The 18,145-nt window shown below is 45.1% G+C and overlaps 1 protein-coding gene across 1 annotated transcript in view; it reads right to left on the reverse strand.

Moving 5' to 3' along the window:
• lrguk (leucine-rich repeats and guanylate kinase domain containing) overlaps positions 1-18,145 on the reverse strand; it is a 158,735-nt gene that overhangs the window by 52,340 nt on the left and 88,250 nt on the right. The window contains exons 13-15 of the mRNA XM_078235820.1: positions 10,623-10,736; positions 1,708-1,909; positions 64-183 (exon numbers count right to left, since the gene is read on the reverse strand). Of these exons, the coding sequence (XP_078091946.1) occupies positions 64-183; positions 1,708-1,909; positions 10,623-10,736 (436 nt within the window). The remainder of the gene's footprint in view (positions 1-63; positions 184-1,707; positions 1,910-10,622; positions 10,737-18,145) is intronic.

Below are 18,145 nucleotides of genomic sequence, written 5' to 3' on the forward strand. Positions count from 1 at the left end.
AGCAATTCATCACTGCAAAACTCAGCTATTTATCAGCATTCTGACATTCCAGTGCACACTCACCAGACGACTGCCATTTGTCCCCTTTCATGGCTCTGTCACTGCCATTGCTTGTTTGATTACTGAGACTCAGGTACTCCCTGATCAGCAGGCTGAGCTGCAAGTATGCATACATAAGATTATCTGTGTACAAAAAACAGCAGAAAAATAAGCTTCAACACAATAACTTTAACTCTTTGAGGTGTCCAACATAATTTATGTTCAGAAAATTTACCCTTGCCTACCACAGGAAATCTTTGAATCTTTTGCGGCTCTGAAGCCACGTGCGACACATCACCATTGACCCGGGTGGTGTTTTCTGTCCAGCCCATTTCAAAATGACCTGAACACGTTGTTACAACTGAGGAGTCCCCAGTAATGGGGCTGGATGCACCCTTCCTAGCAGAGCCTGCTCAAGGTCCGTCAGCCAAAGGACAACCACCACGGTCATCGTGACCCACCCAGACAGCAAAGCCAGCAGGCTGCCTCCAATGCCGCTGCAGGAACACGAGCAGGGGTATGGGGTGGCAGCGGCACACCAAGATGTAGCATTTGAAGATCTAACTTTAAGGCACTTTGGCAACAACAGGGACATGTCACGGTTGACATTATTTGCGTATATTATTTTGAAATTTGTGTTTGAAACACTGTATCCCTAGAGAGGCAAAGCCTCCTGTAGCACTGGATGTCAGATATTTAGAGGCAGTTGGTGTGCTGCTTGTAGACTCTAGCCATTGGTTAATGGCATCTTTTGTGGACCATACCGCCTTGACCTCCCTGCAAACCCTGCACCAAATGAGCCCATACCTCTGCTCTTAAAGGTCTGTCCCTGTGATGCTGGCCTTCTCCCCCTCCTGCTCTCTCTTCCTCTTCAGAGGAGGCCCCACCAGCTAAATACATTATCCCCATTAAATGAGATGCACAAGGAGTAGTGCATGAGGGAGCACTGTGCTGCAATCCTTACTGAAACCTCCCAGGGAAGATGAGATCCTAAAATGAAGAAAGACAGGCACTACTGAAACCCACATAAACTCTGGGACAAATCTGTAGACACACAGCAACAAACTCGCAAAGACAGAAAAAAGTGCTTACACTCTGGGGCACTTTTATCCCACCCTTAGATGAGGAAATGATGGAAAATGTGTTTTCCGCCTTCATATTTTGGAAGGAGACCATCATCCCAGGCACTAATTATAGGCAGGGATCTGGTAACAGGGGATATTCATTCACCCTCTCATCCAGAAAATAATTCATAGGTGACATCTAAATTAATAAGTAAATCGGTGACACCTACAGAATACTAAATTCATGACTTAAAACTCATTGGTATGAGAAAATGCGAGTGGAATCCTGCTTTAGAATCGTATCAGCAGAGGCCTGGAAAAGATCTCTTAGCCACAGGGAGACCTACTGGGGAAAAGGAGAGGAAACGACTGAATAAAATTAATATATTGTGAAAAAAATAAGAAGTAGAGAATTTGTTTTGTAGTACAGCTCAACTCTGAACACTCCTGTATTTCAGTACTGGCTGATATATGTTGAAGTGACTGCGGTGAGACAAATTCAACAGATCAAGTGGCATACAGGGTTTTGAAAGAACTACTTGGGAGCAAATACTCTGCAATTGTTTTTTTTCAATAATCAGGTAACAAAGAGCAAGACTCTTACCACAGTTAATAACAGCATCAAAGTATCCTGGGAATTCCTGGTTCATGCTGATATAGTTCTCAACTCTGGATGTGGCAAAATCGATTTGTGATTTGCTGTACAGCCCTCTCAGCTGCAATCTTCTCTGGTGTTCTGCTTTTCTCATCGGAATCAGCAGAATGTATCGAGGCTCTAAGTATGTTTTCTTCAAGCTGCACACTCCCTATTCAATGGCGGAATTAGAAACAAGTCATAATTCTATTCCTTCTCAATCTAAAACACTCAGCTGCCTTCTTATCAGGAAAGATTGAGCAGATTGGGCCTGTATCCAGTGGAATTAAGAATGAAAGCCGACCTTATTGAAACATATAAGAAAGATCCTGAGAACACTTGACAGGATGATTGCTGAGAAGATTTTTCTCCTTCTGGCGAGTCTACAACTAGGGGGACACAGTTTCAAAATGAGGGGCCTTTCAATTCAGAATGAGATGAGGAGAATTGTTTTCTCTCAGAGGATCATCAATGTGCGGAATTTTCCTCCCCAGAGAACAGCGGAAACTGAATCATTGAGTATTTCAAAGCTGAGTTAGATTTTGATTGACCTGGGAGTCAGGGCGTTATAGAGATGCAGACAGAAAAGCCGAGGTGTGGCCACAATTACTTAAGCTGTGATCTTATTGAATATCGGAGCAGGCTCAAGGGACCAAAATGCTCTACCCCTGTTCTGAATTCTTGTGGATAGATTTCTAATTTTAAAAAGTGGAAGAACGGTTCAACTAAGGCAGCTATGTATGGTGAAGAGCCAAGGTTTATGGTGTAGGACAACAAGTAAAGAGATGTGGTGGAAGAGAAAATACTCATTAGATGCTCCTGATCTTGGGTTTAAGGAAGTATTATTATTAAAGATTTTATAGTAGGGTACTTAGATAATCACGATTTGATCAGGCAGGGCCAACATAGCTTTGTGAGAGGGAAATCATGTTTAACTATTAGAGTTTTTTGACGAAGTAACATTCAAGACGGATTAAGGGGAACCAATAGATGTGGTATCCTTGGATTCTCAAAGGGTACCTGATTTCCAATGGATATGGGCCTAACCTGTTTAACCTTTCTTCATAAGACAACACCTTCATCCCAGGAATGAGTCCAGGGAACCTTCTCTGAACTGCTTCTAAAGCAATTATATATATTTTTTAAATAAAAAGATCAAAATTGCACACAGTACTCCAGATGTGGTCTCACCAAGGCCCTGTACAGCAGTACATATCTAAGATAAGAGCACATAGCATAGAAGGTAACATATTAGCATGGATAAAGGATTGGTTGCTTAACAGGAAGCAGAAGGTAGGGATAAATTGGTCTTTTTTGGGTAGGTAAGCTGTAACTAATGGGGTGCTACTGGGATCAAAGCTGGGCCTTAACTATTTACAATCTATATCAATGATTCAGATAAAGGGAACAAATGTAGGGTAGCTAAGTTTGCCGATGACGCCAAGGCCTGAATTTTCAGTGTGGCAAGCTCTCGGCACCTACCATCTTGAGAATGGGTGGGGAACGCAAATGCTGCTGACTCCAAAAGGCTTGTTGACATTTTACGCTCAATTGAGCTTTGACTGGCAGCAGGCAGGACCCTCATCCAAGGGTGGATGGAAGTCTTGTCTTGAAGAGCTGTCAGCCAATCTGAATCTGGCCCAAGAAAGCAAGAAAAATAGGTTGTTAAGAGGAGGTGCAGAGTCTGCAAAGTGATGTGGAAAGATTAAGTGAGTGAACAAAAATTTGGCAGATGGAGTAAAACATGGATAAATGTGAACATGTCTATCTAGACAGGAAGATTAGAAAAGCAGTATACTATTTAAGTGGAGAAAGATTTCAGAACTCAGTGGTACAGAGGGACTTGATACAGGTGGCACTGTGGTTGGCACTGCTGTCTCACAGCACTAGGGACCCGGGTTCAATTCCGGCCTTGGGTCACTGTCTGTGTGGAGTTTGCACGTTCTCTCCGTGTCTGCGTGGGTTGCCTCCCACAGTCCAAAGATGTGCAGGTTAGGTGGATTGGCCATGCTAAATTGACCCGAGTGTCAGGGGGATTAGCAGGATAAATATGTGGGGTTATGGGAATAGAACCTGGGTGGGATTGTGGTCAGTGCAGACTCAATGGGCCGAATGGCCTCTTTCTGCACTGTAGGGATTCGAGGATTCTAGGTGTCCTGGTACGTGAATCACATAATGTTAGTATGCAGGTACAGCAAATGATGAGGAAGGAAATTGGAATGTTGGCATTTATAGCAAGAGGAATGCAATAGAAAAATAGGGAAGTTTTACAACAACTGTACAGAGCCTTGGTGAGACCATGATGGGGCCAATCTTACTGTTGCACCCCATCAGCCGACGGGTGGGGCAAGCCGGTAAGATCGAGCAAGAGCCAAGAAATCAGGTTCATGCCTGATTTCTTGCCTCTTGCGACCTTACCAGCACCATATATCTGGCAAGATCAGCCTTGTGCCCATTTCAACGTTAGGCTGAATAAATTATTTAAATTAAATTTCAAAACCATTTACATGGCAATAGCGAGCCCGGGACTCAATCGTCCAGGCTCACTTGAATACAAGATTTGGGATGTCTTGTTGAAGTTGTACAAGACATTGGTAAGGCCACACTTGGGGTACTGTGTACAGTTTTGGTCACCCGATTATAGAAAGGAAACTAGAAAGAGTGCAGAAAAGATTCATTAGGATGCTACGGGGACTTGATAGATTGAGTTATAAGGAGAAGTTGGATAGACTGGGACTTTTTCCTCTGGAGCGTAGGAGGCTGATGGGTGATCATATAGAGGTCTATAAAATAATGAAGGGCACAGATCAGCTAGATAGTCAATACCTTTTCCCAAAGGTAGGGGAGTCTAAAACTAGAGGGCATAGGTTTAAGGGGAGAGATACAAAAGTGTCCAGAGGGGCAATTTTTTCACACACAGGGTGGTGAGTGTCTGGAACAAGCTGCCAGAGGTAGTAGTAGAGGTGGATACAATTTTGTCTTTTAAAAAGCATTTAGACAGTTACATGGGTAAGATGTGTATAGAGGGATATGGGCCAAATGCAGGTAATTAGAATTAGCTTTTTAGGGGTTTAAAAAAATATAAAAATAGATATGTAGGGATATGGGGGTAGGGCCTGGGTGGGATTGTGGTCGGGGCAGACTCGATGGGCCGAATGGCCTCTTTCTGTGCTGTAGGGATTCTAAGATTCTAAAAGGGCAAATTCTAATGGACAAATTGGGCCGAAGGGCCTGTTTCCATGCTGTAAATCTCTATGACTCTATGACTTGCCTTTGTAGCCTCGCCTGGGGGGAGGTTCTCTCCGGCGAGAATCACAGCTGGTCCTCAGCAATGTGGACCAGTCATGATGGCCTCGCCGGTAGAACTGGAGGCCACTTAGGCCCCCTAGGGAGGTCAGGAGCAACGGGGGGTGCCCCTTGCACAGTGCCAGCCTCACAGTGCCAGCCTGGCACCCTGGCACTGCCCATCAGGCACCAGGCAATGCCAAGGGGGTGGGGCTTGAGGGGCAGGGCCTTCCCAGGGACGGGGCCTACTGAGGCCAGTGGGTTGGAGGGTACTGTGCACTCGGCAGGAGGGGGGAGCTATCGGTCTGGGCGGTGGGAGCAGGGGCAATATTTCTGGGCGGGATGGGGCTCGCGATCAGCCGGGGGCCCCTGCGATTGCAGGATCACTGGATCGACTGCAGCCACAGAGGCCTGTCAGGTCTCTCTCTCAGACCTGTTAGGCCTCTGTTGGTTGCCAATGCACATGTGCAGCCACAGAGGTATGCACATGCGCAATGGTGCTCGCTGCTGCCACAGCAATCCTGCTGGCGATTTAAGCCCACCCCCTTCGCCTGCAGGTGAGGAATGGTTTAGCCCATGTTTTCCTGCACTGAGTGCATAAGATGTTGGATTTGAACTCACCCAAAAAAACAGGTGACAAATTCTCCTTTCATGCCCGTCCTGGACTTAGAATTCTCTTTTGGTCAGACTCCCCCCCACATCTGGAGTGGTATGTGCAGTTTTGGGCTCTTTATTTTTAAATATATATTATTGTTTCAGATGCAGTTCAGAGAAGGTTCATCGAATTCATTCCTGGGATGAAGGAATTGACTTATGAAGAAAGGTTGAATCGGTTAGGCCTATGCCCGCTGATAGGTGGTCTTATTGAAACATATAAGACCCTGAGGGGACTTGATAGGGGGATACCTGGAGGATGTTTCTTCTTTCTGGGGGGACTAAAATTAGGGGACATAGTTTAAAAATAACAAGTCTCGCTTTTAAGGCAGAGCTGAGGGGAATCTTTTTCTCCCAAAAGGTCACTGGTGTGTGGAATTCTCTTCCTCAGAAAGTAGAGGAGGGTGAATCTTTGAATTTATTTAAGGCAGAATTAGACTGATTCTTGTCAGGCAACAAAGTCAAGGATTTTGGGGAGCAGACAGGGAGGTGAAACTGAGACCAGAACCAGATCAGCCTTGGTCTTATTGCATGGCAGAGCAAGATCGAAAGACCAAATGCTCCTATGTTCCTAAAGTACTGACGATTGTAGGGGAAGGAAATGTAAGGAGTACCATATCGTTGAGATTTTGGTTGAGAAGAAAAATAGCTTGCAATGATAAGACAGCCTATCATATCCTCAGTACAATCCAATGGACTTTACAACCTATGAATTACTTCTGAAATGCAGTTACTGGTGTTATGTTGATAAATACAGCAGCTCATTCTGTGCACAATGGAGTCTCACATGAGTTGAGTGGCAATTTCATTTGTTTTTGGTACATTTGATTAGGGAAAAATGCTATCCAGGACATGAGGAGAATGGCCTGTTCTTTTTCAGATAATGTTGTGGGATCTTTCACATCCACTTGAACAGGTTTAGTTGACCATCTCACCCAAAGGATGGTACCTCCCACATCACTGTCCATTATCAGTGCTGCATTAAAGTGTCAGCCTAATTTATGCGCTCCAGTTCATAGTGAGATGTTGAACTCAAATTAAGACTCGAAGTGAGAGATTAGGGTGCTACCAACCCCTGGGCCAAGCTGGTTAAATGTGAATGTAGGGAACCATATTTTGGAGCTTAGAAGGAATATGTATTTAGAAGGAATACATTTTTAGAAAGAGGACACATCTGAAGTAGGAACTGGAGAAACACAGTCTGGATTCAGGCAAGAGTGGGAATAGTTAACCTACAAACAATCTTGATAAGTACTTAGAAGTAAACAAGAACATAGACTATGAAAAGCATTTGATTACATCCAGTACCAAAAGTTAATGGATGTGTTGCTGAAATGTGAAATTGACAGTAAGAATGTGAGATTTATCCGGAACCTATGTTGAGGCCAAATAGCCAGTGTCAGGATAGAAGAGGGACAATCAGGTATGTTTCAAGTGCAGAGTATGACAGGGCAGTGTACTGTCACCAAAATTATTCAATCTGTACACAGAACAAATACTCAGGGAATTAGATGTAAAAACTGGAGGCAAGAATGTAATAAACTTGTGGTATGCTGAGGACACAGCACTGCCTGCAGAATCAGAAGAGGCCACACAAAATATTGCAGATCAAATAAAAATTAGTAGTTTAGAATATGAATTGAATATTAACCCAAAAGACAAAACAATGATAGCCACAAGGAATAAATAGAATAAACTAGGGTGAAGATTGAAATGGATGGTGTCAAACGGAAACAAATAGATAGGTTTGTACTTTTGGGATAATAATAACAGTAGATGGCAGACGTGATGCAGAAGTTAGAAGAAGGACAGGGATAGCCAGCCTGCTACAATGCTCTAGTGATACCCAACACAAACTTCCGATTAGGCATGTTACAACCTTCTGGACTCAACATTGGGTTTAACAACTCTAGACTGAACTTTCCCAGCCCACTATTTCCAGGTCTCGGACATCCTGGAGGACCACAGGTAGCTGCTCCTCCCCTTCATAAATAACTGGCCGTGCAGACATTGCGCATGACCAGGGTGATTGCAGCCATGTGCGAGGGCTATCCCACCATGGTATTGGAACTACCACCCTATTGATCCAAATACACCCCTAGCATGTGACTGTGCACTCTGCATCCCATTACTATGCATCAACCCTCCAGGACCAAATGCAATTGAGAACAGACAGCACTCTTCACACAATTCTTTGTGCAATTATCACTATCCATAGAAGCTTCTCCTGCCCAAGACTGGGACTGGGACCAAGACTATCATTCCGCGCTGAGCCTTTTAATATACCCCGGACAGTCTGGCCCCATTCCCCGGACAGTCCCTTAAATATGCCCCCCAGACAGTTTTTCACACTTGCCCCCTGGTCCTTTGCCAGTTAAAGTTTAAAAGGAAGAAGAAAGTATCACCTACTGACCTCAGGTGCATGGACAATGTGAAGCTCGCCAGCTGCATGCCACTTATATACAGTCGTAAAACAGAACATTCTAATTATCTACAGGTAGGAAACGTAATTTTGAAGTGGGAATGTGATTCTGGCAAGTTGGACTTTTAAAGAGCATTCATAACACGCTAATGAATGCAAACGGACTTCCCGACATTGCTCTTTGGGAAGCTCAACTCACCTATAACCCACCTTGAAAGTTGGGAGAACAAAATTCCAAAAATGTTTCCCACCATTAGGAAACTGACTTTTTCACTCATGGCAAACCCATTATGATTCCCGCTGCTGACTGGAGCGACAATCTACCCTTGTCTGGGAAAGCTTAGGATATCAATGAAGGATGCTACTTTATATTTTCCAGTTTGAACATTAATCATAGAAGAATCATAGAATCCCTATGGTGTAGAAAGAGGCCATTCGGCTTATTGAGCCTACACTGACAACAATCCCACCCAGCCCCTATCCCATAACCCCATGTATTTACCCTACTAACCTCCCTGACACTAAGGAGCAATTTAGCATGGCCAATCCACTCAACCTGCACATTTTTAGACTGTGGGAGGAAACCCAAACAGACACGGGGAGAACGTGCAAACTCCACACAGACAGTTACCCGAGGTCAGAATTGAACCTGGGTCCCTGGAGCTGTGAGGCAGCGGTGCTAGCCATTGTGCCATCATGTCGCCCAACTCTGAAATTCACGAAATAACAATCCAAAAACAGATGAATTAGTTATTCATCTCATGTAGGGCCTTATCATCCACAAAATGGCTGTTGTATCTGCAAAAACAACAGCAACTGCATTTCAAATCTAATTCCGAGGTCACAAAGTGCATTAAAAAGTCCTGAAGATGGGATACAGTACTTCATAACTTCAAGTTTTCTTCTTCCTCAACCTGGATCTCAACACAATGGAACTCCTTACCTATCCTTCAATGGATTTTTGTAGAATGTCAGGCTTTTAAATCGAAGGATGGTGACACCTAATCAGTTTATTTCCTGTTTCAAATGCACCATTTTTACTTGATGTTCTACACCATGAGTCTTGTTTTTAACTTACTTAAACATTTTAACTTAGCTCAGCTTCCACCTGTTGACAGAAGTAAAAATTGCACAAATCAGCATGTGATAAAAATATCATAGTGAAATTGTGCACTAGTCTTATAGTAATTGCATTAAGTGCCTCCTATAAAGAGTTCTTGACAGGAGCAGTCTCAAACAAATTTTGACAATTTTGGTCTAGGTCAGCTCTCACTGCTATTCCCGTCAGATTTCCCTTTCCATTCTTCTACTAATAGCTCAACTAAGATGTAGGAAATCACAGGGACCTACATCTCTCAAAATCATGCTGCTAACTTTAAATGGCAATCTCCAACCAGTAACCTGACTACAATTCAGTGTGGTTGTTTATGAAGAAAACACAAGTCTCAGCCTTTTCTATTGTTAATCCATCTTGTGAAAAGTAGGCGGCTGTTTAATCCATCTTCACTTGTTAAACTAAACTTCAATTTCTTTCTGTCAACTCTTCGGGAGCCAGATGTCAGAGATCAGTTTGCAATAGAGCAAAACGCTACAGAAGATGAAAGGGTAACAAAGATTTCCTGAAAAAAGATCTGAATCTCCAGATTGATGAGGGAGTGGGTGTGCTGAAAAGCACGTGCCCTCCTGCACTGCTTGTGCACCCGTTTTGGGGGAGTGCTGTAAATGTGAATAGTTAAAATTTGGGACGACTCAAATGTAAGTGCTTACCATTGCCACGATGAGGATTTCACTGGAATATGGTGGTAAATCCAGTAACCTGTTAGCAACATTTTCATGCTATAAAATTCTGATGGGGGGAAACACCTATTAGTACAATAAAAGGATATTCGTTCTGGACTTAAATTGTTTCCAGTGGGAGCATTTTGAGCTATTGCAGACCCATCACTGATGATATGTGGTGGTGGGAACAATTTGAAGTGATTAATTAGTGTCACACAAGAAGCAAAGTTGTTTAACTTCAACATGTTTAGGCCTGATTATCTTTCCTGTTTTATCACAGTATTAAATGTTCTTAATGATAAAACACTTTAGATGTATTTTATCAGGCGCCATGCCCTAAGAGGGGACCATGGACTGCCATTGAATTGGTCCATGATTATGTTTTGTAAAGCACTGTAGTAGTTTTACATTGCTTTCTGCAGTACGGCTGGCAAGGAAATTCTCGCACTCTTGCTGCCTGCTATCGGGCATGTTTGGAAGGATTTACAGGCTGGTAATCAACTTGTTTGGCCGTGTGATGAATGCACATTCCTTGATCACCAAGTCCTGAAGTTGGACTTGAACTCAGAGCTTTTGGCCCAGAGGCAGGGAGACTACCCACTGCACCACAAGAGCTCCACCACCATGCAGAATCCTTATTCTTAATATTCCTTCTGATGGGATTTAGTATACATCACTATTACAGGCATGTCTATCACTCACAAAGCAGCCCAAAACTCCATTGAAATATAGCCTTCACACCTACCTCCAGTTCCATGTGAATACAGCAAGCCAGGCCCTCTCTTGCGACAGTTTCTAATGCATCCCTGCTAAACCCAAAATAGTTTCCATTGTACTTTATTGTCTCAATAAATTTCCCCTGCACAAAAAGACAAAATGGTTCAGATGGAGATAACAGTCAACATCTCAATGTATTGCATAAATATATGAAATGGCAATGAGATTTTCCCACTTTAATGCAAAATAATTTTGGGAATTTCAGAGCAATATATTTCTCAATCCGCTTTATAAAGGGCGGGACCACCCCTCCACAGAGTATTTGGCGGTGATGCAGGCCGCCCGCCATCATCCAGTCCCGCTGCTGTCAACGACTCCCCAACCCTCTGTCAGGTTGGGGAGTCGCCATTGGCAGGACTGGAAGATCCCACCAGTGGAAAAGACAGAAAAGTTTCGGCCATAACGTTTGCCTTTTCTCTCAGGAGATCAGAGTGAGAACCTTTTACTAATCCCACCTCTTCTTTCTGCTGGCTCACACGATCTATTTCAGAGTTTGGAACACCTATGGAACACAGGCACACTCACACCCAGAGATATGACCAGATGAGACGTTTGATGTATTTCTATGTTCAAACCAGGAACAAGCTGGGTATCCCTGGCCTTACCAACTAAACGGGGATAAACTGGGCCCTGTTCCAATAAAGGTCTCCTCCAATAATCCAACTTTAAAAAACAGATGCATTAGTCAACATTAAACAGCACATCTCACCATCTAATCTCATTTTGTTTGTTTCATATCCACTTCTGAGGCAAATATGTTTATACCGAGCAACAATCTTTAGGTGTGCCATTGTAGAAAGGACATTAAAGTCGGTCGAGAGTGTGTAGATTCATCACTATCAGCTATGATCTCATTGAATGACCAAACAGGTTCAAGTGGCTAACTGGCCTGTTTCTATGCTGTTGTTGTTGTATGACATGCTTTGACACGGCAGTAGTCAAGGTAGAGACCACTGTATCTTTTAAGGGGTACCAGATGAAGGACCAAGCAGTCAGGTTAGTTTTAAATTGAATCAGATGGCACAGGCAGAGGATGAAGTGTTGTCCTTCTGAGCTGCAAGCTAATATGGTTCTAAACATGAAGCTTGGCTTTTAGCAATTACAGGGGCGATCTTGAGCCAACGTTCGCCGTCCTTGTGAATGCCGACGGGAACTTAAGATTCAGAAGTCGCAGTTCTCGCCGGCAAGTTTGTGATTTTGAAACTTCCCCACCCTTCGCCAGCGACATCATCAGGTTCATGCCCATAACGCCAGATATTGCCTCCCCACCATATATTGATAATGCACCAATGTGATGTTGTGGTGTCCCCAGGGGGCGCAAAGGTAAGTATAGCCCCAGGGGAGAGGGACATGGCCAGACAGTGGTCTGGCAATGCCCCCCGGCACTGTCCCTTGGCACCGGTTGGCATTGGCAGGTTGACACCATGCCCATGCCAACCTGGCACTGACAACCCAGCAGTGCCAAGGGGTGGGCCCCAGTGGAAGCCTTTTGGGGGGATTCATTTCGATGAATCCCCCCCAAAAGGGGTGGGAGCAGACGGAGGAGCTAGAGATGCCAGCGATAGCCATTGGGGTGAGGGGGGAGAAGAGGCCAATGATCGGGGTGGGGGGAAGGGGTCAATGATCGGGGAGGGGGAGGTGGGGATGGGCTGATGATCGGGGGGGGGGGGGGGGGAGTGCCCAATCTCTGTGCACCAGGGTTTTGTCAGCATGTTCAGGCCCTACTTCCATGTATGACAGCATGAAGCATGCCGCCTTCATTTTTTTTGGCAGGGTGTCATAAGATATAGGGTGGAATTTTACAAGATTTTTTTCTCAGTGTCCAGCCAGTGTGAAAACAGGAGAGTTCCTGATCCATTTTTCGGGCAAGCTTTCACACCCAATCATATGCACTAAGTCTTAAAAATGGTCTAGACTGTTTCTAGCTACTAGAGGCAGTGGGCGGGGCTTAATTGGCCAGACGGCCAACAGTTCAGATCGGAGCCACACACTGCATATGTGCAGGAAAACCAGACAGAAAAACAGCTTTGCTGACAGAACCACCTCCCATCCCCTGCCCCAGGCCAGATACAGCCTCCCCCTCCCCTTCCTTGGACATAGGAGACCCCCACATTACTGACTCCCTTACACCCCCCACCTGACCCCCTTGCACAAGACCCCCTCAACACTCCCCCAAGCACCGATGGCTGACTGACATGACCCTCTCTCGCCCCTGCCCCCGATCATCAGAGAAGCACAAATCTCACCCCCCCCCCCCCCTCCCCCCCCCCCCCCCCACCCCCGCTCCCCTCTGCCCACCTGCAAGTGCTGACTTGGCTTCCCCTGCATGGTAAGAAGGCAAACTTCATTAAACTTGCTGGAATGCTTTAATGGGCACATGACTCGCCCAAACTGCCTGCAGCTGATCTGCCCTGACAAAGGACAGCTCCATAAAAACCCCAAGGATGGACAGACAGGCAGGCAGTGCAGGAAGAAATGGCCTCCAGGAAGCCAGCTCAGATGCTGATCTGGCCAGGTTGCTGGAGGTGGGAAATAAGGCAGGACACCCTCCTCCCTCCAGCAGGACGTCATCCCAGGGGAAGGGATGGAAACGCAGCCTGGGAGGCAGTGGCAACATGCATTTGTGCCAGGACACTGACCAGGAGAACTGGGAAGCAGTGCTGCAAGAAACTGAATGACCTCATCCAGGGAGAAAGGGTGAGTGTTTTACCATATCTAGCATCTTCCCCCTAAATGACCCCCAGATCCCCCACCCTCAGCACCTTGCATGCTTTCAGCCCCTGACCCCCTTGCACCTCCCTTCTCCCACCCAAGAGTGTCACAACCCTTGCCCTCTGAGGGCCACCCCCTCATCGGAGAGGGCGAAGACAGGGGGTGATGTGCTTGAGATCCAGGTCCTCAACGCCTTTGAGGAGCAGGCACTGGAGCTTGCGGGAGAGGAGGGGATGTGGAGCTTTAGCGACAGCATGGTCGATCTGGAGCATTGAAATGAGCACCTGCCAATCCTCCACTTGTTGGAGAAATTTCATGTAAGTGACAGGATGCTCTGAGGAACTGCCCATATGACACAATCCCATCCTTGTACTTCCTCTCATGCCAATGTCCCATTGTGCAGGGCAAAGTGGCAGCATGACCTCCACTATTATCACCATGTACCAGGGTGATTTTAGCATCACCTTTAATCCTGCTAATCACCAATAAACAGCTGGTCAGACACCATGGCAATCTCCATGGCCATCTGTATGCATATCTGAAAGACTGACCTACCCCAAGGCTGGGCCACCTCCATGACATTCTTCACCCTTTTGGTCTGCAACTACAACATGAATTTATATTAACCTGATATATGGTGTATAGAGAGATATTGCTTTTCACTATGTCTGTGCAACATAATACTCATTCACATGTGTTTTGTGCACACCTACATGATCTGCTTACACATAAAAGCCTCAATCCTGAAGCAGAAGTATGAGCCACGTCTTGCACCTTGGCTGCAGCCCACAGATTATGACCCTTTTTGCCTTACATTTTTATTCATAGAATGTCACACAGAGAAAATGCAAGGGAAGGGTCCCTTGGACCTCTCAGTGGACGAGGGGAGCTAATCACGTTGCAGGAAAGCAGTAGGTTATTGAATATTTTCGAGCACTGAATCCATGAGTGCTGATGGTCTCTCGTGTGCTCACTGCAGTCACAATTTGAATCCAGGTCTTCTTGGGTTGCTGCACGTGGATTACTCCAGCCAGGAGGGTAGAGGATTGGTCTCCTCTCCCACAATCCACCAAAACCTGAAAGTTCTGATCAGAAAAGTGTGGGGCAGCTGGACCCATCCCTATCCTTGCTTCTCTCTCTGTGACATTCTACAAATAGAAATGTACGGCAAAAAAGGGCCATGAGCCATTCACATTTCAATGCTCTCATTCACTTTTGTGTGCTTACACAGACGAACCATTTTCACCATATCATCAATGATTACTGGTAAGATTTGGTGATGAAAATGGTTCTGCCTAAATGCTTGAGGTCATGTATCTTGTGACCGTATCCCCCAAGGTAGCATGGTGTGCTCCACACCTACTGACAGCCTACTGGTTTCCCCCCTCAGTCAATGTTATGCCATCACAGTGTGCAGCTTTTAGGGATCTGGATAAGTGTGTAGTGCACCCTGGTGAGTGGATGGCAAGAAAGCAAGTGGATAGGATGATAATGAGCATGCACTGTTCATTCACCCACTAAGTCTTGACAGATAACTATCATGAGGGTGGCACAGTGGTTAGCACTGCTGCCTCACAGCACCAGGGACCCAGGTTCAATTCTGGCCTCAGGTCACTGTCTGTGAGGAGTTTGCACATTCTCCCCGTGTTTGCGTGGGTTTCCTCCCACAGTCCAAAGATGTGTGGGTTAGGTGCATTGGCCATGCAAAAAAAAATTGCCCTTTATTGTCAGGGAGACTAGCTAGGGTAAATGCATGGGGTTATAGGGATAGGGCCTGGGTGGGATTGTGGTTGGTGCAGACTTGATGGGCCGAATGGCCTCCTTCTGCACTGTAGGATTCTATGATTCTATATGACTGCATAACATCTGTACCAGGTAGTGGTGGCAAGACATTGCCATCTTTATGAAATGTTGCTTTTATTTCCTCTTGGATTCTCTTTAAACTTAATTTCTCCGTAAATTTTGGTTACAGTACACGAATAGATCATTCAGTCTAACTAATCTATCTAATGTTGCCAACCTTCCAGGATTGACCCGTGGTCTCCAGGAATTAAAGGTCAGTCTCCAGGACATTGCTGTGTGCAACTCTGGAGACAAATCAACAGGACATTTAAAAAGTTTTTTTGTCAATTTCTTTGAACATTTCTCTTTATGAGATATAAAAAAAATTGAAGACAGGAAGAAAGGCTGTTTGGCCAGCAGTCAAGCATCATCCAATTACGTGTTGAATCTTTTTGCTTTCCTTTTGGCGTTCAAAGGCAGTGCATCACAAGGTTGCATGTTCCGACAAAGGATCTAACTGTGTCTCTCTCCTGATAGATGATGGCAGACCTACTGAGATTTTCCAGCGCCCCTTGTTCTTGTTCCAAGGTTGGATGTGTTGGCCAACTAGTGGCTGGAGCATGGGGACAAGTTCTGTGCTGAAGCCTCCAGGAATACTTTTAGTCACAGAGGGCAAACCTACTTATGTCGGTGTTTATGCTCCACATGAGCTTCCTCTCACCTTCCTTCTAATGTAAGGGGGAGCTATACAATAAATGGCAGAACCATCAGGAGTATAGACACACAGAGGGATCTGGGTGTACAAGTCCACAGATCCTTAAAGGTGGCAGCACAGGTGGAGAGGGTGGTGAAGAAGGCATATGGCATGCTTGCCTTTATTGGACGGGGCATAGAATATAAAAGTTGGCATATGATGTTGCGGTTGTATAGAACGTTGGTTAGGCCACATTTGGAATACTGCGTCCAGTTCTGGTCGCCACACTACCAGAAGGACGTGGAGGCTTTGGAGAGAGTACAGAAAAGGTTTACCAGGATGTTGCCTGGTATGGAGGGTCTCAGCTATGAGGAGAGATTGGGTAAACTGGGGATGTTCCCCCTGGAAAGACGGAGGATGAGGGGCGACCTAATAGAGGTGTATAAAATTATGAAGGGCATAGATAGGGTGAACAGTGGGAAGCTTTTTCCCAGGTCGGAGGTGACGAACACAAGGGGTCACAGGTTCAAGGTGAGGGGGGCAAGGTTCAACACAGATGTCAGGGGGACGTATTTTACACAGAGAGTGATGGGGGCCTGGAATGCATTCCCAAGCAAGGTGATTGAGGTGGATACGCTGGGATCGTTTAAGACTTATCTAGATAGCCACATAAACAGACTGGGAATAGAGGGGTACAAACGAATGGTCTAGTTGGGCACATGAGCGGCGCAGGCTTGGAGGGTCGAAGGGCCTGTTCCTGTGCTGTATTGTTCTTTGTTCCCTCATCTCGCTTTATGAACATCTCTGTCTATTCCTCTTCCCTTTGTATTTAATCAGCTTCTCCTTAAAAGTCATCTCCAATGTTCGCCTTGATGACTCCATCTGATGGTGAGTTTCATGTTCTAACCATTGCAGATAACAAAAAAGTTTCTCCTGAATTTCTTAATGGGTTTATTAGTGATTATCTTATATTTATAACCACTAGTTTTGGATTGTCCCACAACCGGAACCATCTTCTCTACATCTACCCTATCAGATAGACTGAATGGAGTGTTGGCAATGAGGAGTTTAACATACTCTGAAAAACAAAAGGGGTAAAAGGGTCCTGCCTCCTCCTTGGACTACGTGTGAAATTTAAAGCAAAAACATAAAATTTAACAATAAATACATGATGGGGAGAACATTTCCTCTGTGTGCCATGTAACAACCAAACTTTGTACTGTGATTTAATTACATACAGAGGCAATCTTCCCCCATACACAAGCCAGCCTGTTTACTTCAGTTACAATACTAGATGAATATTTTACTGATCAGCAGGATTGTAATGTTCTATTTGTACCGGGAGGCAAGAACAGTTTAACATAAAGGCCCCATAGTACTCAGTAGGATACTAGAGGACAGAAGCGTATCTATCTGAAAATCCTCTCCCTCTACAATTCAGTGGAGACATTAATCCATTTAAGTAACATTCCCATAAAGCAGACTTCCAGCTGAGTGTTTGTCTCCAAACATTTTGTGTGCGATTTCAGTCCCAATTTTATATATGTATTATATACAAGTTTTGCATTAACTGTGTGAATTTTACTGAAATGCAAGATTCCATCAATTTATTACAAGTTAACAAAGTTAAAAGTTCTGTTACTCAGGGGAGGTAGGTGCTTTGATGTCCACAGGGGATCATCAATAGATCTTCCTCTGGGCCTTGTAGAATACTAACCCCTCTATTTGGTGAGTGGAGGCTCGCCCAATGGGGAAGGAGCAGCGGGAGGTTTAAAACCAGCTGGCTCTACTCAGGCCGGCAGTCGAGAGACGAGAGGAAAGTAAAGTTTATTTAGTAGTCACAAATAGGCTTACATTAACACAGCAATGAAGTTACTGTGAAAATCCCCGAGTCGCCACACTCTGGTGCCTGTTCGGGTACACTGAGGGAGAATTCAGCATGGCCAATGCACCTAACCAGCACGTCTTTCGGACTGGGGGAGGAAACCCATACAGATACGGGGAGAACGTGCAGACTCCGCACAGGCAGTGACCCAAGCCAGGAATCGAACCCGGGTCCCTGGTGCTGTGAGGTAGCACTGTGCCACCGTGCCACCCCGGGGCTTTGGGGCTTGATCTGGCAAGCGGAACTTTGAGCATGTTGTAAATAAAGGGTGATGGTGACGGAAGACTGGCCTCAGTAAGATTAATAGAGTAGGCAATGAAAATATTTAAATTATCTAATTTGAACAGCAAAAAAACCAAAAAAATTAGAAAGGTTAATTTTAATTGGGGATGGAGAGACATGGAAAGAAAATCAAGGC

The sequence above is a fragment of the Mustelus asterias genome, chromosome 19 (genome assembly GCF_964213995.1).
Source record: "Mustelus asterias chromosome 19, sMusAst1.hap1.1, whole genome shotgun sequence".
Classification (NCBI taxonomy): domain Eukaryota; kingdom Metazoa; phylum Chordata; class Chondrichthyes; order Carcharhiniformes; family Triakidae; genus Mustelus; species Mustelus asterias.